This window comes from Vulpes lagopus, chromosome 11 (genome assembly GCF_018345385.1).
Source record: "Vulpes lagopus strain Blue_001 chromosome 11, ASM1834538v1, whole genome shotgun sequence".
NCBI lineage: Eukaryota > Metazoa > Chordata > Mammalia > Carnivora > Canidae > Vulpes > Vulpes lagopus.
In genome coordinates, this window is record NC_054834.1 from 95,712,667 (window position 1) to 95,736,375 (window position 23,709).

The 23,709-nt window shown below is 36.9% G+C and overlaps 1 protein-coding gene across 1 annotated transcript in view; it reads left to right on the forward strand.

The window, feature by feature from the left end:
• HAT1 (histone acetyltransferase 1) overlaps window positions 1–23,709 on the forward strand; it is a 63,522-nt gene that overhangs the window by 21,486 nt on the left and 18,327 nt on the right. The window contains exons 4-8 of the mRNA XM_041723532.1: window positions 106–226; window positions 12,690–12,869; window positions 13,140–13,261; window positions 13,762–13,866; window positions 14,190–14,296. Coding sequence (XP_041579466.1) covers window positions 106–226; window positions 12,690–12,869; window positions 13,140–13,261; window positions 13,762–13,866; window positions 14,190–14,296 — 635 coding nt within the window. The remainder of the gene's footprint in view (window positions 1–105; window positions 227–12,689; window positions 12,870–13,139; window positions 13,262–13,761; window positions 13,867–14,189; window positions 14,297–23,709) is intronic.

A 23,709-nucleotide genomic window follows, 5' to 3' on the forward strand; every position in this document is an offset into this window, starting at 1 on the left:
AACTACCAGTAAAGTTAAACTTGTTTATATGTAGAGCCAATACTTTGTAATGACTTTGCAGAGAGTCTTTCTGGGGTCTCAGATTAATATTTTTTTCCTTTTCAGTGAAACTGCTTTTGGTTACAAGGGTCTGAAGATCCTGTTATACTATATTGCCGGTAGCTTGTCAACAATGTTCCGTGTCGAATATGCATCTAAAGTTGATGAGAATTTTGACTGTGTAGAGGTAAGAACAAAAATATATTTATCTTTAACTCTGTTTTCCATAGGAGTATAAAACTGGTTTTAAAATTTAAAGGTTTGAGAGAGGAGAGTATCTGTTATAAAGCTTTAAAGCTTATAGCTTTGAAACCACATATTTTCCTTTAGTTATGGAGGTGATTGTCTGCCTGTCAATACAGTTAAACTTTGATCATGATCCTTAGCCTGATTCTTGAGTGGACCTTCTCTGAAAAACCTTTTATTTTTATGTAATCAGAGTGGTATTTTGTTTATCAACTTTTGTTTTTTTATTACGAACATGAAAATTACTTAATTTCCCAGAAGTTAAATAAGATAGAGGGCAATAGCTAAATTTCCTACTTTTTCTTCACATAGGATTTGCCTATTTAAATTTCTCTGGCTGTATTTCTGATCCCACATTTTCTTAAGAACATGGACAGTTAAGCTGATGACAAAACTATTTGAAACAAATGAACCAAGATAGAGTGAAGGCAAGGAGAGGCATTAAAAGTATGCATCTGGGACAGGCCGAAATATGGCCCCTCAAGAAGCCAAGGCAAAGTGATGTGACCACAAGCCAAGGAATGTTGGTAGCCACCAGAATTAGAAGAAGCAAGGAATAGATTCTCCTCTGGAGAGAGTGTGACCCTGTCAACACTGATTTTAGCTCAGTGTTACTGATTTTAGACTTTGCCTCTAGGCTGTGAGAGAATTAGTTTCTGTGGGTTTAAGCTTGCAAGTTTGTGGTAGTTTGTTACAGCAGCCATAGAAACTAATACAGATTTTCATACCAAGGGGTGGGGTACTACTGTCACAAATGAAACTTTAGAAAAGTCTTTGGAAATGAGTGATGGGTAAAAACTAGAAGAATTTTGAGGTACATGATAGAAAAAGCATAGACTTCCTTGAATAAACTGTTGGTAGAAATATGGACTTTTTTTTTTTTAACATTTTATTTATTTATTCATGAGAGACACAGAGAGAGGCAGAGACATAGCCAGAGGGAGAAGCAGGCTCGAGGGGAGCCTGATGTGTGACCTGATCCCCGAACCCTGGGATCATGCCCTGAGCCAAAGGCAGACACTCAACCACTGAGCCACCCAGGTGTTCTGAAATACGGACTTTAAAGGCACTGCTGGTGAGGGCTCAGAATAAAGTTAGGAGCATGGGAGAAAAAGCCTGTATCATCTTAGAGAATAATGTATTATTATAAATAGTATGTTGGGGGATCCCTGGGTGGCGCAGCGGTTTGGCGCCTGCCTTTGGCCCAGGGCGAGATCCTGGAGACCCGGGATCGAATTCCACGTCAGGCTCCCGGTGCATGGAGCCTGCTTCTCCCTCTGCCTGTGTCTCTGCCTCTCTCTCTCTCTCTCTCTCTCTGTGACTATCATAAATAAATAAAATAAATCTTTAAAAATAAATAAATAAATAGTATGTTGGTAGAAATAGTTTTGAATATCACCTCTGTTGAGTCAGAGGGAAATGAATATATTATTAGAAAATGAAGGAAAGGAAATATTTGTTATTTAGTGCCAGAAAGCATAGCTGAATTGTGTCCTACATTTATATAGAAAGAAGAACTTGTAAGCCATAAACTTGGATATTTAGCTGAGGAGATTTCCAAACAATGTATTGAAGTTGTGGCTTGGTTTCTTGTGGCTTATAGTAAATGTGAGAAGGGAGAAATTGTGGGAAGAATTGTAAAGCAAAGAAGACTCAGGACTTGATGATTTGGGAGATTCTCAGTCTATGCAAATTCAGAAGACATGAAATTAGGAGATTCATGGTCAGGAAAGTGTGCTTTGGAGAGAAAGCCAGGAGTATAGCTAGATAATCTTTTGCTCTTGCTGAAGAGATTACATACATGACTCATGGATCTCTTCCATAATCTCAGCAAAAACTAGGAGTAGAGTTTGAATAGAGATCATATCCTTTGTAGGACTATCTTATCTAATGGCATGAACCCTTATAGCAGACACAGGTGACCTAGAAGGGTTTTGAGAATGTTATATCAACAGAAGCGCTGCCAGTTTGGACTGACAGGTTGAGGAAAGGCTAATGAACTTCCAAAATTCTAGGGTCTCCTGGGAGGTTCAGCAGTTGAACGTCTGCCTTTGGCCCAGGGTGTGATCCTGAAGTCCCGGGATTGAGTCCCACTTCGGGCTCCCTGCATGGAGCCTGCTTCTCTATCTCTCTCTGCCTATGTCTCTGGTGCTCTCTCTTTGTGTCTCTCATGAATGAATGAATGAGTAAATAAATACATCTTTTAAAAAAAATTCTATAAGTAGGAAACAGACTGATAGCATTACTCAGCTGCAAACATGTGCTTCCCTTCAAGAAAAAGGAATAATGGCCCAAAGGTAGAGCTGCAGGTCATAGTATTGTCAGGCCTTGAAACCTAATGAAATTTATGACGTTCTGGATTTTGAAAATGCTTAGTACCAGTGGCTCTTTTCTTTCTAGCATTTTCTCCGCTTTGGAATGGGAAACTCCATAACTTACCCTATGCCTGTCCCACTACTGTATTTTAGAAGTGGTAACTTGTTTTCTCATTTCACAGGTGGAAATGAATTTTGCCCCAGGATTTATCATAACCAGAGTCTGTTAACTTAGAAATAACTTAGAAAATGACATTTTGGACTTGAGTTGATAATGGAGTGGTTGAAACTTTTGGGGTTGTTGGGATGGGATGAATGTATTTTGCATATTTGAGAGGGACATGAATCCCTGAGGTACCTTAAGAAAATTATATGTTTTAGAGTTGTTTTATTTCTGGGCATTCCTGTTGAAAGGCATTGAAAAAATTTTTAAAGGTTTTATTTAAATTCTGGTTAGTTAACGTACAGTGTAATATTAGTTTCAGGTGTATAATACCAGTACTCATCAAAGCAAGTGTACTCCTTGGTCCCCATCACCTATTTTAACTCATCCCCCTACCTACCTCCCTTCAAGGCATTGAAACTTTTCATCAAGAATTACATCAGTTTAGGGCAGCCCGGGTGGCTCAGTGGTTTGGCACCGCCTTCAGCCCAGGGTGTGATCCTGGAGACCTGGGATCGAGTCCCGCGTCTGGCTCCCTGCGTGGAGCCTGCTTCTCCCTCTCCCTGTGTCTCTGCCTCAGACATGTACCTGTGGAGTTGCTCTCTGTCTCTGTGTCTCTCATGAATAAATAAAATATTAAAAAAAAAGAATTACATCAGTTTAAAAAAATTACATCAGTTTTTTTTAATGAAATGTCATTTTTGTCACTGAATCACATTTATAAAATTAGAAATTGCATTCTTAGAGTAAAATATCTTGTTATTTGGACTTGAAAATCTAGGAAGTTTTATCAGATCAGATCTGTTATATTGATAATACTGTGCTATGTAACTGGGCAAAGATCTTCTGTATTACTGCATATTGGATATCATAACTTCCTCCTGTACGAGTAGCAGTTCCTAACACATTAACAATTAAACCAACTTTTTAAAGACTTTAAACTGACTTTAAACTTCTGACAAATCTTTTGCCTACCTCATGGCCCATCTTTTTTTTACTAAAACCTCATGACTTGAGACTGGTTGATTTGACTTATTTTATTGTTTAATTTAAAAAAATTTGTCTCATGTAAAGGACTTGTCCAAATTCACACAATGTTAGACAAACTAGCATGTAAGAGAGACTTATTAAAGTGGAATTTTTTCCCTAAGTATATGTTTCTTATTAGATTTGTAAATTCTTAAGCCCACCTAGATACTCTTACTAAAAATGCAAGTAGTAGTTTTCCTTATGTTGTACAAAATTCACTGTTTGAAGGTTTTGGTGTCTTTTTTTTTTTTTTTTTAATAGAAGATCCAGCTGGTAGTGCTGAATTGATTTCTTCCAAAGGCACTATTGACTTAGTTATTGGTAAATCTTTCAAATACTATTTGCAGTGAAAATAGCTATGTATTTGCATTGACTTCTAATTGTTCCATTCTTGAAAACCAGATTTTTCCATTTAGAAGTACTGTGTTAGGAGTAAGGAATCAATCTTTTATAATGTCTTCTTGTAGGATTATTTGTTCCATGGTCGAAGATCATTTATTTAAATTACATGTTCAGGCAAAGACTTTTTTTTCTCCTTATAAAAAAAGAAAGGGTAGTGGATGTTGGGGGAATGAGTTTACCTTTTTTTTTTTTTTTTTTAAGATTTTATTTATTCATGAGAGACACAGAGACAGAGGGTACAGAGACACAGGCAGAGGGAGAAACAGGCTCCATGCAGGGAGCCTGATGTGAGACTCCATGCCAGGTCTCCAGGATCATGCCCTTGGGTCAAAGGCAGGCGCTAAACCGCTGAGCCACCCAGGGATCCCGGGTTTGCCTTTTCTATGTCAGCTTGCATTGAGAATGTTCAGGGATGCCTGGGTGGCTGAGCAGTTGAGCATCTGCCTTCAGCTCAGGTCATGATTCCAGGATTCGGGACCGAGTCCCATATTGGGCTCCTCGTGGGGAGCCTGCTTCTCCCTCTGCCTGTGTCTCTTGCCTCTCTTTCTGCGTCTCTCATTAATAATTTTTTTAAAAATAAAATTAAAATTTTTAAAAATGTTCATTCCACCGTCTGTGGTCTTGATGCCAGGGAAAGAGTGCAACAAAACAAAATCATTTGTCTCATGGAGCTTATATTCTAGCTAGGAGAAACAGTCAATAAACAAATAGTAAATAGTGTTATGAAGAAACATTTTGTTCCTGAATGAAGAGGAATCAGTGTAATAATGTAATAACCTGAGGGAAGAGCCTCGTAACAAAAACCCTGAAATAAGAATACTCAGAAATACCACTGTTGTTAAATGATTATGATAATGGAGAGAAGGATATAAGATGGTTGACAGGGTTGGCAAAACTATATTTTGTCGGGTAAGAATAGTTGATAGCTTTTAGAGGTTTTAAGTTGGTAAGGGTCATATGATATGACTCATGTTTTTTTTTAAATTTTTGATTATTTAATTATTTTTTTATTTTTTAAAGATTTGATTTATTTATTCATAGAGACACAGAGAGAGAGAGAGGCAGAGATACAGGCAGAGGGAAAAGCAGGCTCCACGCAGAGAGCCTGACGTGGGACTCGATCCAGGGTCTCCAGGATCACGCCCTGGGCTGCAGGCGGCGCTAAACCGCTTCGCCACTGGGGCTGCCCTTTTTTAAAATTTTTAAAATTATTTTTTAAAGATTTTATTTATTCATGAGAGACACAGAGAGAGAGAGAAGGCAGAGACACAGGCAGAGGGAGAAGCAGGCTCCACGCAGGGAGCCCGACATGGGACTCCATCCTGGGTCTCCAGGATCAGGCCCTGGGCTGAAGGCAGCGCTAAACCTCTGAGCCACCCAGGCTGCCCGACTTATGTTTTTAAAAGATTCTTTTGGTTGCTCTGGAGAGAACACACTGCAGGGAGACCAGAACATTGCAATGTTGTAGGTAGTTTGAAGGTGGAACCAGTAGGATTTACTTTTTAATTAAACACAGTGATACAGAAAAAAGAAACAAGGAGGATCCTATTGTTTAAACTTAATAGTACTATTAACTGAGATAGGGAAGATTGGAGAAGGTGGTCTAAATTGAAAAAAAAATCAAGATTTTTGATTTATATGTGTTATGTTTGGGACTCTTACATATCATATTGGAGTTTTCACAGACTGTATTTCATAGTATTATTTTTGTGTATTAAAAAATACGCTCTTTTAGGTGGTCAGAAACCACAGCACATCAGCTTAGAAGTTAATTTGCTTATTAGAATTTTGCCATTACATTAATCTTTCATGATCTGTTTTTCTTTTTCAAGCTGAGCTCTCCAGTTGCATGTAAAAGTTTTTAGACACAATTAAGATGTTGTAAAACATCTCCACTAGCTATCGTCTTTAAAGACAACATAATTACTCTGAATTTTACTACAATAAACTTGATTTTTCAGACACTGATGGTTTGTTCATTGTATGGTTGTTTCTGACTTTTTTTTTCTGACTTTGTTTTTATCAATGCCTCCTGACCTCTTTTTTAATTGAAGTATAATTGACATGTGTTAGTTTCAGGTATATATTATAGTGATTCCATTTTTTGTTTGTTTTTTTAGTGTTTTTATACATTATGAAATAATCATGGCAAGTCCTCTTACCATATGTCAGCATACAAAGTTATTACAGTATTATTACCTACATTCCCTGTGCTGTGTGTGATATTCCCATGACTGTTTTATAACTGGAATTTTGTACTTCTTAATCCCTTTCACCTATTTTGCCCACCCCCTCAACTCCCACCCCCCATTGCCCTGTACAGTAACCAACAGTTACCTGTATCTGTGGATGTTTCTGTTTGGTTTTTTAGATTTCACATAGCATAATACCCTGTAGGTTCATCTGTGTTGTGGTAAATGGCAAGATTTCATTTTCTTCATGACTAATATTCCATTGTGTGTATGTATATATGGTATTTACATATATCACTCTTTATCCATTCATCTATGATGGACACTTTGGTTGCTTCCAGATTTTACCTATTCTAAATAATGCTGCAGTGAACGCAGGCATGCTTATGTCTCTTCAAATTGGTATTTTCATTTTCTTTTGATAAATATCCAGAAGTGGAACTGCTGGATTGTATGGTAGTTCTGTCTTTAAGTTTTTGAAGAACCTTCATACTATTTTCCATAGTGGCTGCACCAATTACATTGCCAGTGTATGAGGGTTCTCCACTATTAGTATGATGTGATACCCCATTTATTTATTTTAGCTTTTGTTGCCCTTGCCTGAGGAGCAACTAGTCTGAGGAGACTAGTCTGAAAAAATATTGCTAAGACCAGTGTTAAAGAGCTTATTGCCAATGTTTTCTTCTAGGAGTTTTATGGTTTCAAGTGTTACATTCAAGTCTTTAATCCATTTTGGATTATTTTTGTATACTGTGTATGAGAGTGGTCCGGTTTCATTTTGCATGTGGCTGTCCAGTTTTCTCAATGCTATTTATTGGAGAGACTGTCTTCCCTATTGTTTGTTGACTTCTTGCCTCCTTTGTTGTTGATTAATTGCCTATATATATAGGTTTATTGCTAGACTTTCTATTCTGTTGCATTGATCTCTGTATCTGTTTTTGTGCCATTACCATACTGTTTTGATTACTCTAGCTTTGTAGTCTAGTGTGAAATCAGGGAGTGTGATACCTCCACCTTTTTTGTTCTTTCTCAGGAGTGCTTTGGCTATTCAGGATTCTTTGTGGTTCCATACAAATTTTATTTTTTTAAATTTTTTTTTTCCATACAAATTTTAGGATCCTTAATTCTAGTTCTGTGAGAAATGCTGTTGGTATTTTGATGAAAGGTGCATTAAATCTGTAGATTGCTTTGAGTATTATGAACATTTTGATAATATTCTTCTAACCCATGAGCACAGTGTATCTTTCCATTTATTTGTGTTGTCTTCATTTTCTTTAACCTTACACTTTTCAGAGCCTCCTGCTTTCTCTTAAGGTAATTTCATTGCCTTTTATTGTAAGAGTGTATAACTAAGATTGTTCTGTCTTGCTAATTGCTAACATTTCTTGGAAAAGCTTTGGTAGAGGAAGCTGAAATACATGGGTACAGTTTGTATTATCTGTGAACTTCAATCATATCTTTTATCCTTGTCTCCCACTAATATGGATTGAATTTGAGAGTAGATGAGAGCGATTTTTAAAATTTTCTGGATTCTTTAGCATTCTTATAGAAAAACCCTGGGCATTTAAAAATATTTAATCTTGAGGAAATGAAAAATAATCTTTGGTAGACTAATATTTCACTATATATTTTTTTATAATTGTGACTGGTTTTCGTAATACTTTTTATAAAATATATGAAAAGCTTTAAAATTATATCTTGAGATTTCTGTCTTAGAATTTAATATATAAATTTAGGTAGCAAAATACTAATGCAGTATAAATCATAGGATAGTACCTTTGTTTTACCAGTAGCGAAAAAGTTCACACTGTTAATTCTCTAACAGTACTCAAATTTCCACAGCTTAAATATTGTCAGGTAATGTAAGATTGAGCAAATTAAATAGGTATGGAAATTTCTTGGCTTCTTTTTGTAGCATATTTTAGGTAATCTTAGAATTCTAGTCAATCTTGGGATGACTGGGTGGCTCAGTGGTTGAGCACCTGCCCTTGGCACAGGGCTTGATCCCGCAGTCTGAAGATTGAGTCCCACATCAGGCTCCCTGCCTGGAGCCTGCTTCTCCCTCTGCCTATGTCTCTGCCTTTCTCTCTTGTATATTTCATGAGTAAGTAAATAAAATATTTTTTAAAAACGTCAATGTTAATTAAGTCTGCCACTTTAGCCTCGTAAAGGACCACCTACTTAACGTGCCTTTTTAAATCATTATTTCAAAAATAACTCACTATAGACAAATTTACACAAATGGTGCTATTTAGGAAAAGATATTAAAGATGTAATTTGGTTTTCAAATGTGTATAAATATAAATAAAGTGTAAACATATTTATATCATAGCAGCCTACCAGGTATTCTTAGGCACATTGCTTTCTGTAGTAAGGAGGAGAAGCAAAAATTGCTTTATGGGAATATCACATGTGTAACAAAGTATATAGAACATTAGAAGTTGAAATGACCATAGCAAGAGTGTATACAATCTAAAACATTTCTTCATGACTCATCTAAGAACTAAATAGAACAGTTACCTTTTATACTTATTTTTAAAAAAGCTATTGCTAAATGTTTGGAAAACATTTGTAAGACATGTCTTTATTAAGTAGATCAGGTTGCTTTCTGGATTCTTGATCTATTCAGCTAATTTCTTATCTTTTTTTAACACAGTTTTTTGTTTTGTTTTTTAATTAGGCTCCATGCCCAGCGTGGAGCCCAGTGCAGGTCTTGAACTCATGACACTGAGATCAAGACCTGAGCTGAGATCAAGAATCAAATGCTTAACCAACTGAACCACCCAGGCACCACTTTTTTTTTTTAAGATTTATTTATTTATTTATTTATTTATTTATTTATTTATTTATTTATTTATGAGAGAGAGAGAGAGAGAGAGAGAGGCAGAGACACAGGCAGAGGGAGAAGCAGGCTCCATGCAGGGAGCCCAACGTGGGACTTGATCCCAGGTCTCCAGGATCACACCCTGGGCTGAAGGCAGCACTAAACTGCTGAGCCACCCAGGCTGTGCCAAGACACCACTTTTAATTTTTTTTATAGATATGTTTCCCATAATTTTTTAAGGATTTTATTTATTCATGAGAGGCAGAGACATAGGCAGAGGGAGAAGCAGGCTTCCCACGGGGAGCCCAGTGTAGGACTTGATCCCAGGACCCCAGGGATCACGACCTGAGCCAAAGACAGATGCTCAACCACTGAGCCACCCAGGTGTCCCTATTTTTCCATAATTTTAATTGAAGTTTAAAATAATATCCTGAAGGTAGGGAATTTTTCAGTGATCTTCAGAAATAGAATCTGAATTTAGCCACAAGCATTGGAACTAAAAGATTTCAGTTAATGTTTGGCTCAACATTGAATTTAAAAAAGATGAGATGGGGGTGCCTGGCTGGCTCAGTCACTGGAGCATGTGACTTTTTTTTTTTTAGAGAGGTAGAGTATGTGCACACACTTGCAGGAGAGTCAGGGAAAGGGGCAGAGGAGGAGAGAAACTCAAGCAGACTCCATGCTGAGTAAGCCTGGAGCCCGTCCTGGGGCTTGATCCCATGACCCTGAGATGACAACTTGAGCTGAAACCAAGAATCAGAGGCTCAAGCAACTTTGCCATCTAGGCACCCAGAGCATGCAACTCTTGATCTAGGGGTTGTGAGTTCAAGCCCCATCTTGGGCTTAGAGCCTACTAAAATAAATAAATGAATAAAAAATTTAAAAATAAAAAATTTCTTTTTAAAGTAATGTTTTTCTGTAGTGATGATTTATTATCTGGCCAGTAACCTTTTTTGTTTGTTTGTTTAAGATTTTATTTATTCATGAGACAGAGACAGAGAGAGAGAGAGAGAAGCAGAGACCCAGGCAGAGGGAGAAGCAGGCTCCGTGCAGGGAGCCCGACGCGGGACTCAATCCCAGGGTCCAGGGTCAGGCCCTGGGCCGAAGGCGGTGCTAAACCGCTGGGCCACCCGGGCTGCCCTCTGGCCAGTAATCTTATATGAAAAATGAATATTTAACTGAACTAAATTAGAAGAGTAAAGATCTCTAAAACAAGTGGTTTAGGATTTTTTTTTAAACAATCTATTTAATAGAGAAATGCTTACATTTTTCCTTTAGTGAAGCAAGATTCTGAATTCTAGGTTTGAAGAGCCATTGGTTTTATGTTCTATATTTTATATAATATATCTGATACACATTTTCTCTAACCTATTATATATAACAGATTCCTTGTTTTAAACTTAGCCTTTTATTCTCCTGTAAAAGTTCTTAATGTGTAAGCTTGCCCAGAGCAAAATATTTATTTGAAGATATTTATTACGATAAATAGGTATCTTTGAAGGCTGAAAGTTAACTCTCTTTCAACTTTGTTGATCTCAGACCTTTGGGTTGTTCTGACTTCCACTAGAATTGCTACTTGAAACTAGATTTTCTAAGAAATCTTTTAAGTACATTTGATGCAAGATATGTGAAGTTATTTAATCATACTTTGCAACGCCTTGTTGAGAAGACAGGATATAGGAAAGTTTTTAAAAGTTAAAATCAAATACACTATAAGTGCTGTGAAGTGTTTTCTTTTAAACTGATAGATTATAAACCCCTTTATTTGGAAGGAGCATTTCTTGACTTTTTTTTAACTTGAACTAAAAATATACTTTACCCATCACTACTTTGGATTTTAATTGCCACACATTATAGACCCATTAAAGTCATTCCTTATTACAGTTTCCTCTTGTAATTACTGAAATTGTATATATTCTATAAAATATGTTTAAGATAGTCTCTTCACATTAGATAGCAGTTTAAACAAAAAATATCAAATGCAGTTTATTTGGTCTTGATGGTGAATAAATGCGTATTAGAAATAAGTTGTTGGGTAAAATAATGAAGAGCTATATTTTAAATAATAGCTCTTCTTTTTTTATAGCTATAAACAAGTTATGTATAAATGTTGGTGGTACCAGAGCATTGAAAATAAAACTTGTTTGTGATAAACTCCATCCTTGGTTCTCCTCTATCCTAAAATGTAACTGAATGATAATAAAGTGCTATTCATCTGCAGGTGCATTGCTTCTACTTAGTTAAAAGATGGTTGAAAGGACAGGAATTAGTAGCATGTTGTATTAGCCTTTTGTAGTGTATTTTGTCCTAAGCATCTTAATTTCCCTGTTTTGAATGCTAAGTAGCAAGGGTCTTGGTTTAGAACTAATACCCATCATGCATGTAAACGGTATGAAAGAGCTGCTTAGTAAGTTAACACAAAGTGTTCTTGTGTCAGTCCTTGTGGAAATAGATACAATACAAACATTACAGCTGAACTCACGGCAAACTCCATTAAGTAAAAACCTGGCCTCATTGTTCAGGAAAAAGTTTGAATAGAATGCAAGCTCATTTTGTTGAATGTAATGTCAGGCTTTTAGGGACTGTATTGAGGGATAAGGTTTTGTTAAGTTGAGACCAATTCATTAAGTTTTATTGCCTGGTGAGAAGCAGTAATACTTTATTGTAAGACTTCATCAAATATTCATGGTTAAAGAGAAGTAGTAAATGTATTCAATCAAGTGGTCTTTTGGGGTTTTGAAAGGGATTATGAAGTCTGCTCAGCTGATAGTTTTAACATTCATTGAGGTTGTTTAACAAGGGTAATTTTAGTCTCTGAGTTTAATTTTGTTGTCCAGGCTTGTCTCTTTTTACTGTCACAAATCCAAGTCTATAAAAATTGTGTCACATTATAGGGATGAGTGGATAATATATCCATTCATATAAATTATGTATGTCCTAAGTGGGTATATCTTTTAAATTGTCCTTTTAATACTGAGTTTAGTATATGAAGGAGTTATGACCTGTCTACTTGTTCATTGTGAGTTTGCTCTTCGTTTAGTCAGACTGCAGCCTCACCTTACTACTGCTGTGATCTTTTCGTGTCTTGGATAATATGGTTTCCTTGACACACATAAAATAATAAGCAGCCTTTTGTTTGGGCCAGTTCAAATTGTCCCCAAGGGATATAGTCAGCATTTTCTATCCGATGTTAGAAATTTCAGTAGCATTGCCCTCATTCTTGTACTTGATTGCCAGCTACCTGCATCTTCTGTTTTATTTCTGTGTCATATTCATGCTCATCTCCAAGCTGGGTGGTAGTCTCTTGTGTACACAGACCTCATCCTTTCCCAGTCCACCGCATGTTTACTACTTTAACTGTAAACTGCAGTTTTGTTTTTTTGGTGAGTTTTGTCCATTTCAGAGAAACTAAGCATATTCAACCAAAAGTCAAATTTGTTATTAATTTTTTCTTATGTCTTTTAACCTCTATCCCTTAGGCAGATGATGTTGAGGGCAAAATTAGACAAATCATCCCACCTGGATTTTGTACAAACACAAATGATTTTCTCTCTTTGCTGGAAAAAGAAGTTGATTTCAAGCCATTTGGAACCTTACTCCATACATACTCTGTTCTCAGTCCAACAGGAGGGGAAAACTTTACCTTTCAAATATACAAGGTAAAGATAAATCTAAATATTTCTTGGGTTAAAGTGCTCCATTTGCCTGAAATCTGTATGCTGTTTTGTTATTTTCAGTGACTCATTTCTAGCTTCAGGAAACAAGTTTCTGTCAGCATTAAAAACAAAGATCTATTTTGTATGTGTGTCTGTGTACACATCTTAATCTGAAACTTCTAAACATTTTCCCACAGGACAGTTTTGTGTTCTACAGACTTTCACTTACCTCTGTGATGAGTTTCACCTGACTTTTCTTGGCTTTTTCCCTAGGCTGACATGACATGTAGAGGCTTTCGAGAATATCATGAAAGGCTTCAGACCTTTTTGATGTGGTTTATTGAAACTGCTAGCTTTATTGACGTGGATGATGAAAGATGGCACTACTTTCTAGTGTAAGTACAGTTCTAAAGCAACAGTAGACCTTATTACCTCCACAAAGCCAGCATTTTAATTGTGGCGGCCCAATTATTGGGACAGTATAATGATATTTTTCCCAGGAAAGAAAAACTATTGTTTATGAGGCTTGAGTTTTCCTTCATTATGCTTTCGGAGACCTTGAGAATAGAGCTGAATTAAATGCTGTTGTCCGTTAGGGCCCTGAATGTAGGCTTAAACAGTAAAATGAGCTTTGCCTGTGTTTTCTTTTACTTGCCACCTATTCATCTTTATAATAGGCAAGTGCACTGAAGTGATGTAAAGAGGTCTGATTTATCCAAGTTGCTGCACACCAATTAAGTGAATTGTACATTCAGAACATAGCAGGTGTACCCATTGGGCCCTCACAGAGTAGCTTGCTGACACTGAAAATTCAGTCAGAGAATGGAAAAGAAAATGGACACTGCATGGGAGCGCGACTGTAATTGACCTGCTTGGCTTTCTGTTTTATCTGCAGATTTGAGAAGTATAATAAGGATGGAGCTACGCTCTTTGCGACCGTAGGCTACATGACAGTCTATAATTACTATGTGTACCCAGACAAAACCCGGCCACGTGTAAGGTAATTGGCGGTATAACACGTGCCTTGTCTTTTATTTCAGAAGAAGGAACTGCTGAAGTTTCCAATACTTGTTATAATAGTGTTGATTTGTTTAAAAAAATCACCATTATTCATTGGCTATGTAGTGATTTATTTCATTGTTCCCTTTGAAACTGTGGAAGATTAAACCAATTTTGAGTATCTCGATAATTTTTGGATGTCTTGAAGGTCGACTGAAAAAAAAAAAACCTACCTTTAAAATCTTCTTAATACTATAGTGATTTGCAATTTTTAAACGGATCATGTTGTGATATTTTAATTTTAAAATCATTTCTTTACTGTAGTCAGATGCTGATACTGACTCCATTTCAAGGTCAAGGTCATGGTGCTCAACTTCTTGAAACAGTTCATAGGTACTACATTGCATCTCCTTCTGTTCTTGATATTACAGGTATGTACTGGAAGGGCCTTTCTAAAGAATCTCTTATATTGTTTTTGACAAGTAACTATTCTGTTTTAAATAGCACCATTCTCTTGAGGTCTTTTTGGACCTATGTAAAGATGGCTTATGGTTAATATTTTAAGTTATAAGCCTTTGGTAGGATCAGATTGTATATCCAAGTAAGAAGTGCTTTATGGATTGAACAAATTGAAGATAATGAATTGAATATATATTGGGAAATCGTGGACAGGCATATGTACTTTATAAGTGTGGTGTGACTTCGTTGGCCAACCATTGCATTGCTCAGAGACCCTGCTCTAATTTTCATGTAGAGGAGTAATATTCTAAACTTTACTGAGAGAGAAAAACCAAGGCAAATAAATAATGCCTGAATAGAATACACATTTCTTAAGGCATGTGTTTTTTATTCCTAAAATGCATGCCTTCACAACAGTAGTTTCTAAGATGCAGGCCTCTTTGTTTTAGAAACATCTTTGATTACGAATTAGCTGGAGAAGTAGTATGAATAGGATGCTTAGGAGAAGGAGCGAGACTGTCCTCTTTAAAGTCATCATTAGATGGAGTTAGAGATGATAGTATGTAAACTTGTGAGCTGCCACAAAACAAAGTGCCCCAAGGAACATTTATGTTGTCATTTTTTTTCTTTCTCCTAAGTAACACTGTTTCAAGTTTGTTAACTCAGAAAGTTGCTGATTAAACTGAAACTCTTTTTTTTTTTTCATGAAAAATATTATACCAGATATTCACATCCAAATTAGATACTGCATTTTATTAATTCATAACAGTGTGAGTACATTTTTGTTTTTAAAACTGCAATACTTAACACACACTAAAATTTGCTTGAAAAATGCTGTTTTGGAATATTGTTTTCCCACTTTGTTTAAAGACACCAAAAAAAAAGTACTGGTTGGGAGATAAGTAATTGCTTAAGTTGGTTTATATCAAAAGTTACAAATTGTTTAAGTGACACCTTTACTAGCTTAAATGAAAAATTATAGAAACATAATAAAAAATGATACTTATTTTTAACTAAGCTAGAAATTGTTTAGCTTCTGTTTACTTTATAGAGCTTGGACTTGGTGCTACACGAAGGGACTTTTTTGGTGATTTTAATCTGGAGTCTTAGAGTTCACATAAGTAGTCTTTGTCTTCTCTAGTGGGTAATGTGCCAGCAGGAGTTGTTTCTGTGAAGCCTCTTAACCATTTTCTTCTGTCTACTCTTAACCAATAAAGTCCTTGATACTTAGCACCAATTAGCAGATAAAGAATTTTATTTCTTAAATCTCAGTGAAGAGTCATCAATAGTGGTAGCCTTTATTCACTGCAAACTGAAGTCTCCAAAGAGAAAAGGCTAAACATGCTAAAGGACTTCTGAATTTGAAAACTAGATATCAGCTTTTATTTTGAATGTTAACATTTCTCAACATTACAAATTACTAAAAATTCCTTATCAGCTGTTTTCATGAAAATAATTCTTTTAGATTTCCATATCGTCTTTTTTAACAAAGAAAATAACAGAATTTTCCACTTTTTGCCTGTTTCTCCATTATTTTGTGTATATTTTTCACTTTGTGGATCTTTAGAAGGCTCTGGATCTCCCTTTGCAATCCTGAATATTTTTCATATTGAGATGGCCTTTTCTTACTTAACAGACAGCCAGATACAGTAATAATTAAAAGATAACATTGAAAAAAAAAAAGATAACATTGATGGTCCTATGTTATAGGATAGATAAGTGTTTGTAATATAATTGTCTCCCACTTTCTTTTTTTAGCGCTTAATTTTAAAGTAAAATACTGGAAGACATTTTTTTATATCATGTACATCTTGCTGATGAGGATGTCACTATCTTAAGATATAAAGTATTTGAATATATCTCAGTTGTAAGACCTTATAAAAATTGAATCAGTGATTTGTTTCTTCTAGAAGTATGAAGAGAATTGCATTTGGCAATAGAAATTGATCTTGGGCTGGAATATATACCAATATTACTAATCTATTAGTAGTGTATTAAGAGCTATTTATAACTGTCCTTTAAGGTCTCTTACCAAAAAAAAGTCTCTTATAGTATTAGAATAGAATATTTTAAAATATTATGTTTTTATACTTAGGTGGTTTGTGCTATCTCATTTCATATGATTTTTTAAAAAAGATTTTATTTATTCATGAGAGACACACAGAGAGAGGCAGAAACAAGGCAGAGGGAGAAGCAGGCTCCTCGCAGAGAGCCTGATGTGGGACTCGATCCCAGATCCTGGGATCACGTCCTGAGCCAAAGGCAGACACCCAACTGCTGAGCCACTCAGGAGTCCCTCATATGATTTTTTTATCTCTAATGTAGCACATTAATATGGAGAGGTTTTTTATAAAACGATAGAGCACTTAAGTTGTTAGATGATGTATTTGAAAAGAATTCAGTTTTTGATTTTGCATGTCACTATAGATTTATACTCAAGTAAATTTCATCTTTTAAATGTATTGCTTATCTTTGCAGCATGGAAACAAAGGAATTGAAAGATGTCACGAAATATTGAGTATCACTATTACAAGATCATTTTCAGTCTGACACTTTTGGTTAAAGTGCCTAAAGACTGAAATGGTGACTTGGCCCTTTAGATTGTCATTCTATAACAGCTTATGTAAAGCTAAATGGAAATTTTTTGTGTCTTTTTTTTTTTTTTTTTTTTTTTAAGATACTTGACAGAGCACAAACAAGAGGGAGCAGCAGGCAGAGGGAGAGGGAGCCCAATACGGGGCTCAGTCCCAGGACCCTGGGATCATGACCTGAGTTAAAGGCAGATGCCCAACTGACTGAGCCACCCAGGCGCCCCATACTTTTTGATTTATGTGAAAATTTCTGATAGGGATGTGGCATGAAATTTTAGATTTTTCTCAACTCTGATTCTTTTTTCTAGGATATGTTTTTTTCCTGATCTTCTGGGGTCATATAAGTTACCTAAGCTATCACTCATACTAAATTTAATTTCATATTGATACTAGCACCCTCAGCTGGAGCCAGTATCAATAAGAATACTTTAACAGTAATTGACAACTTCCTGGAGGCTCTGTGTCAACTAGCTTGGAATGAAAAATGGAGAGAGAATCCAGTCTTTGAGAGGTCCCCATGCTTTCCTGACTTTTTACATCCAAAAACAGTTCTTTTTTCTAAATCAGTTTAGGAGAAGTAGACTTGGAAAAATTGACATTGAATAAGCTTGAGCTTCACCTGTGAGTACTTAAAAAAATTTTTTTTAAAGAGTTGCTTCCTGGGGATCCCTGGGTAGCTCAGCGGTTTAGCGCCTGCCTTTGGCCCAGGGCGCGATCCTGGGGTCCCGGGATCGAGTCCCACGTCGGGCTCCTGTCATGGAGCCTGCTTCTCCCTCCTCCTGTGTCTCTGCCTCTCTCTCTCTCTCTCTCTCTATGTCTATCATAAATAAATAAATAAATCTTAAAAAAAAAAAAAAGAGTTGCTTCCTTGAGAATTTGTCACTTAGGTAGAGGTTTAAAGTAACTTTATTGAGGTATGATTTCCATACCATGAAATTCACCAATTATTAGTGTAAGTGTACTGTTCAGTGAGTTTTAGTGTGTCTGCCTGGTTTTGCAGCCATTACCACAGTCCTATTTTGGAATATTTCTACCACAGTAAAGAGATCCCATATGTCCATTTGCAGTCCGTCACTATTCCCAGTCTCTTACATTGAGGTCTGTGATTCATTTCGAGTTAATTTTTGTGTGTAAGTTTCTAAATTCATCTTTTTATATATGGCTATCCAGTTGACCCAGTACTATTTGTTAAAAAGAATGTTTTTCTTCTATTGAATTGCCTTGATACCTCTGTTGAAAATCAGCTGACCATAAATGTAAAGATGTATTTATAGACTCTAATGATCTGATATGTCTTTCCTTATGCCAGTATCATACTGTCTTATTACTATAGCTTTATGTCGAGGTTTTTTTGTGTTTTTTTTTTTAAGTGATAGTGTGAAGTTTAACATGCCAAATACATACATTGAATTTATGGAGTGTGGTTTGCCTGAATGCTGCTGAATAAACAGAAGTTTCTTGAAATGATAGATGAGTAGGGTTAAAACTGGATCCTGGCTCTGCCCAGGTGGCTGGAAATGGGGTAGGGAAAGACAGAGAGGGAAGGCTTCAGTTAGAGGGAGCCATGATCCTCAGGGACTTAAAATATAATCTCTCTCTGAGTGAGCTTCCAGGAAATAGTCTGGGTCTGGTTGTTGCAAACTCATCAATGGCTGACCCTGGCACAACTGCCCCTTGAGGCACAATCTGCCTGACAAATGAAAACTTACCCCGCCTCCTGTATTACTCCCTCTGCCCCCCAACAGAGGTCTTGAAAACAAGACCATTCCATTGATTACATAGGAAATACAGTCCTCATCTTTTCATTGCAAAGATAGCAGCTGTTCCTTCCCCAGCCCCCCAGTTCCCTTCCTCCTAAGTGATTTATTGATCATTTATTGATCATGTAGAGGATACAAAGATGATGTAGAGAAGACCACAGGCCACATCGGGGCTTCTGGCTCTGAGGGGCTGTGTCAATGGTGCCAGGGCAGAGAGTGGGCAAGACACAGCAAAGGTCATGGCAGTAGGGCCTAGTTCCTTCCACAGGCCATGCTTACTTATTTAGAGTAAGTGATTGCATTCATTTTCCTGATAAAGTTACATAATTTTTATTTATTTTTATTTTTTATTTTTTTAAAGATTTTATTTATTTATTCATGGGAGACACACACACACACACACAGAGGCAGAGACACAGGCAGAGGGAGAAGCAGGCTTCATGCAGGGAGCCCGAGGTCTCCAGGATCAGGCCCTGGGCTGAAGGCGGCACTAAACCACTGAGCCACTGCCCAAGTTACATGATTTTTAAAAAGATTTATTTATTTATTCATGAAAGACAGAGAGAGAGAGGCAGAGACATAGGTAGAGGGAGAAGCAGGCTCCTTGCAGAGAGCCCAACTGGATCCCAGGTTCTGAGATCACGCCCTGAGCCGAAGGCAGACACTCAACCGCTGAGCCACCCAGGCATCCGAAGTTGCATCATCTTTTGCTTTCCTTGCTTCTTCTCTCTTCCTGGTGACCTCCTGCATTTCTCTCTGTTCTTTATGGTTGATCTCCAGGCAGGTGAAGTCAACCTTGGCCTGTTCTGTCTTCCCACTAAATGCATTTTAATAGTGCTCTTTTGCTTTCTCATTGTCTTTATCTTTCTTAAAAGCTCCTTTGGCTTTTCCAGATCTATTTGTGTAACCTTCCTGATTGTGCCACCCTGTATGGTTCTTGATGTTGATGAGCCTTTTCACACTTTTGCTGGTGATCATCATAATCCTCTCTCTGTTCTGAGGCTAGAAATTTCTCCTTTTTGGAGTCATCTACAGCCTTATCAGCTTCTTTCCCTGCTTCTCCTCTTCCCTGGGCTTTTGCTTTCCAGTCTAGAGCTGTGTATTATTTTCCTTGGGGCTAATGTACAGCCAGGTAGGCCTTTGTAGCCTCCCTTGCTCCCTTTTTAGGCATCATGGCTCTGGTGGCAGGAGTGCCTCAGACTTTCTATTAAGTTTTGAAATCAGAAAGTCTTCCAGTCATGTTCTTTTTCTTTCTTTTTTTAAAGATTTATTTATCTATTTATTCATGATAGAGAGAGAGAGAGAGAGAGAGGGAGAGAGGGAGAGAGGCAGAGACACAGGAGGAGGGAGAAGCAGGCTCCATGCCGGGAGCCCAACGTGGGACTCGATCCCGGGACTCCAGGATTGCGCCCTGGGCCAAAGGCAGGCGCTAAACCGCTGAGCCACCCAGGGATCCCTCATGTTCTTTTTCAAAATTGTTTTGGTTAAACAAGATCTCTTGTGTTTTCATAAAACTTAGTATTTCTGTTTTCTACTTATTTGATTCCCACTTTGGTTTTTATTATTTTCTTCCTATTTCTTTGGGTTCAATTTGCTCTCATTCTAATAAAGACTGAAATTCAGGTTTCTGATTTGATTTCATGTTCTCCTTTTGTAACATTTAGATTTTTAAATATATAAATACATATTTATGTATAACATGTATGTATGTGAATATAAGGACTGCCTTAACTAATCATACACATTTTCATAAATATGCTTTCATTCAGTTCAAAATATATTTTAATTTCTTTTTTATTTTTTAAAGGTTTTATTTATTCATAAGACTTAGACACAGAAAGAGAACAGAAAGAGAAGACATGGGCAGAGGGAGAAGCAGGCTCCCTGCAGGGAACCTGATGCAGGGACTCAATCCCCAGGACCCCAGGATCACTTCCTGAGCTGAAGGCAGATGCTCAATCACTGAGCCACACAGGCATCCCATTAAAGAAATCTGTATACCCAGTGTGGTGCTCAAACTCAAAACCCCCAGATCAAGAGTCACAGGCTCTACCTACTGAGCCAGTCAGGTGCCCTGGTTCAAAACCTCTTCTAAATTGCATTTTGATCGATGAGTGTTGTTTAATTTCCAAATACTATGGATTCCCAAATTTCCTTCTCTTGATATCTAATTCTGTTGTTGTCAGAGAACGTACTTTGTATGCCTTTAGTTCTTTTTCATTTATTGAGTTTTATTTTATTATTTACCATAGGTGTCCATAAACTTTTTCTCTAAAGGGCTAAGGATTAAGTAGTTTTTGCTTTGTAAGCCATGTGTGTTCTCTGTTGCCATGCCAGATTTGGCCCACGGGCTATCATTTACTAATTTTATGCCCAACATATGATCTGTGCTGGAGAATGTTCCATGTGTGCTTGAAAATAATGTGTATTCTGCTGTTGCTAGGTGAGATGTTACCAAACTACAAGCTAGGTTAAGTTAGTTGATAGAACTGTTCAAGTCTTCGCTATTTGCTAATTTTTGTCTGTTCTATCCATTGAGTAGTATTGAAATTCCAGCTGGTTTTGTTTGTCTATTTCTCCCCCTCAATTTATCAGCTTTTATTTAATTTATTTTGGGCCTCTGTTGTTAGTTGTGTAGGTCTTTGTAATTGTAACATATTCTTCATGAATTAACTTGTCATTATAAAATGTGCCTTTTTATCTCTTGTAATTTTTTTTTGCCTTGAACATTTTTTTCCCCAATTGTTTTTTATTGTGGTAATGCTTATACTCATTCTTTGACTTTCAGCTTTTGTTTGTTTGTTTTTAAGATTTTATTTATTCATGAGAGACAGAGGCAGAGACATAGGCAGAGGGAGAAGCGGGCTCCTCACAGGGAGCCCAATGCAGGACTCGATCCCGGGACCCTAGGATCACGCCCTGAGCCAAAGGCAAACGCTCATCTGCTGAGCCACCCAGGTGCCCCGACTTTCAGCTTTTGAATCTAAGATGTTTCTGTTGTAGACAGCATATAGTCAGATCTTTTTTTTTTTTTAATCTAGTCTGACAATCTCTGCTTTTTGATTGGAATATTTAATATATTTAGATTTAAGGTAATTATCACTGTGGTTGGAATCATGCCTCCCATTTTGCTGTTTTCTATATGTTGCTTTTTGTTGTTCTTTTGTTTCTCCTTTGATGCCTTCTTTTGTGTTAAATACATTTTATTTTTATTTTTATTTTTTTTAAAGATTTTATTTATTTATTCATGAGAGACATAGAGAGAGGCAGACACAGGCAGAGGAAAAGCAGGCTCCATGTGGGGAGCCTGATGTGGGACTCCATCCTGGGTCTCCGGAATCCAGCCCTGGGCTGAAGGCGGTGCTAAACCGCTGAGCCACCAGAGCTGCCCTAAATACATTTATTTGAAGTAGGCTCCATGCTGAGCGTGGAGGGCTTGAACTCCCCACCCTGAGATCAAGAGTCAGATGCTTAACCAACTGAGCCACTCAGGCACCCAATAAATAGATATATTTTCAATGAACAATTTTAATTCTTTTTTGTTTTTTCCTTTTTTTCAAGGTATTCTTATTGGTTGCTCTGCGGATTACAATATGCATCTTAATTTATCATAATTTACCTCAGATTAATATTCAATTCCAGTAAAAGAAATTCTTTCATTATAATTATTCTTCTTCCCCTCTTTGTTCTATTGTCATATATATATTACATTTTTATATGTTAGGTACCAAACACTGGTTTTATAATTATTTTTTTAATCAGTTGAAAGGAGAAAAGAGAAAAATTTATACCAGCTTTTACATGTATCTTCAGTTAATTATCAATGTTCTTCATATAGATTTGAGGTATCATGTTCTTTTTTTTTTTTTTAAGATTTATTTATTTATTTATGATAGGCATAGAGAGAAAGAGAGGCAGAGATTCAGGAGGAGGGAGAAGCAGGCTCCATGCCGGGAGCCTGACGCGGGACTCGATCCCAGGACTCCAGGATTGCGCCCTGGGCCAAAGGCAGGCGCCAAACCGCTGAGCCACCCAGGGATCCCCTCATGTTCTTTTAAACTGAAGAACTTCTTTAGTATTTCTTATAGGGCAGGTCTTCTAGCAACACATTTCTTCGATCTTTATTTTTCTAAGAATGTCTTTATTTTACCTTCATTCTGAAGGATAATTTTGCTGGATATAGAATTCTTGATTAACAGTTACTACCCGTCGCCCTCCCCGCCCCACCCCCATACTTTGAATATATCACCCTACTGACTTCTGGCCATCTGTGGTTTCTGATGAGTTGTCTTCCTCTTTTTTTTTTTTTTTAAGATTTAATTTATTTATTCGTGAGAGACACAGAGAGAGAGCAGAGACACAGGCAGAGGGAGAAGCAGGCTCCATGCCGGGAGCCCGACGTGGGACTCGATCCCGGGTCTCCAGGATCAGGCCCTGGGCTGAAGGTGGCGCTAAACCGCTGAGCCACCCGGGCTGTCCAGTTGTTTGCCCCTTGCTGCTTTCAGGATTTTGTTTGTCTCTGGCTTTTGACAGGGTCTGTGCTTCAGATATTTTGTTCCCTGTTGATTTCATCGTCTGTGTACATTCCTAATAAACCATAATTTCATACCAAAATGATAAAGTGACAGGATTTCACTTTAAAGCTATAGTCATATAATATTTACTTAATAATTACTTGCAAATGATGTTAATACCACAAGGAAGCATTAAGAAGGTATTCAGTACATATGGATCGAATGAATGGAGGATTGGATAATGACTCAATCATAAAACATTTCCCCTGCATAGACTTTTTTTAATAAATGGCTTTATTGAGATATAATTAATTTCATACAATTCACTTAAATTGTACAATTTTTGAAATCTTTACAGTGCAGCCATTATCATAATCTAATTTTGGAATATTCTGTTCTCCCAAAATAGAAACCCAGTACTCATTAGCAATCACTCCTTTCCTCTTCTACCCCCACAACCTATACCCCTCCAGCTCTAGGCAACCACTAATCTATTTTTAGTCTATAAATTTGCCTTTTT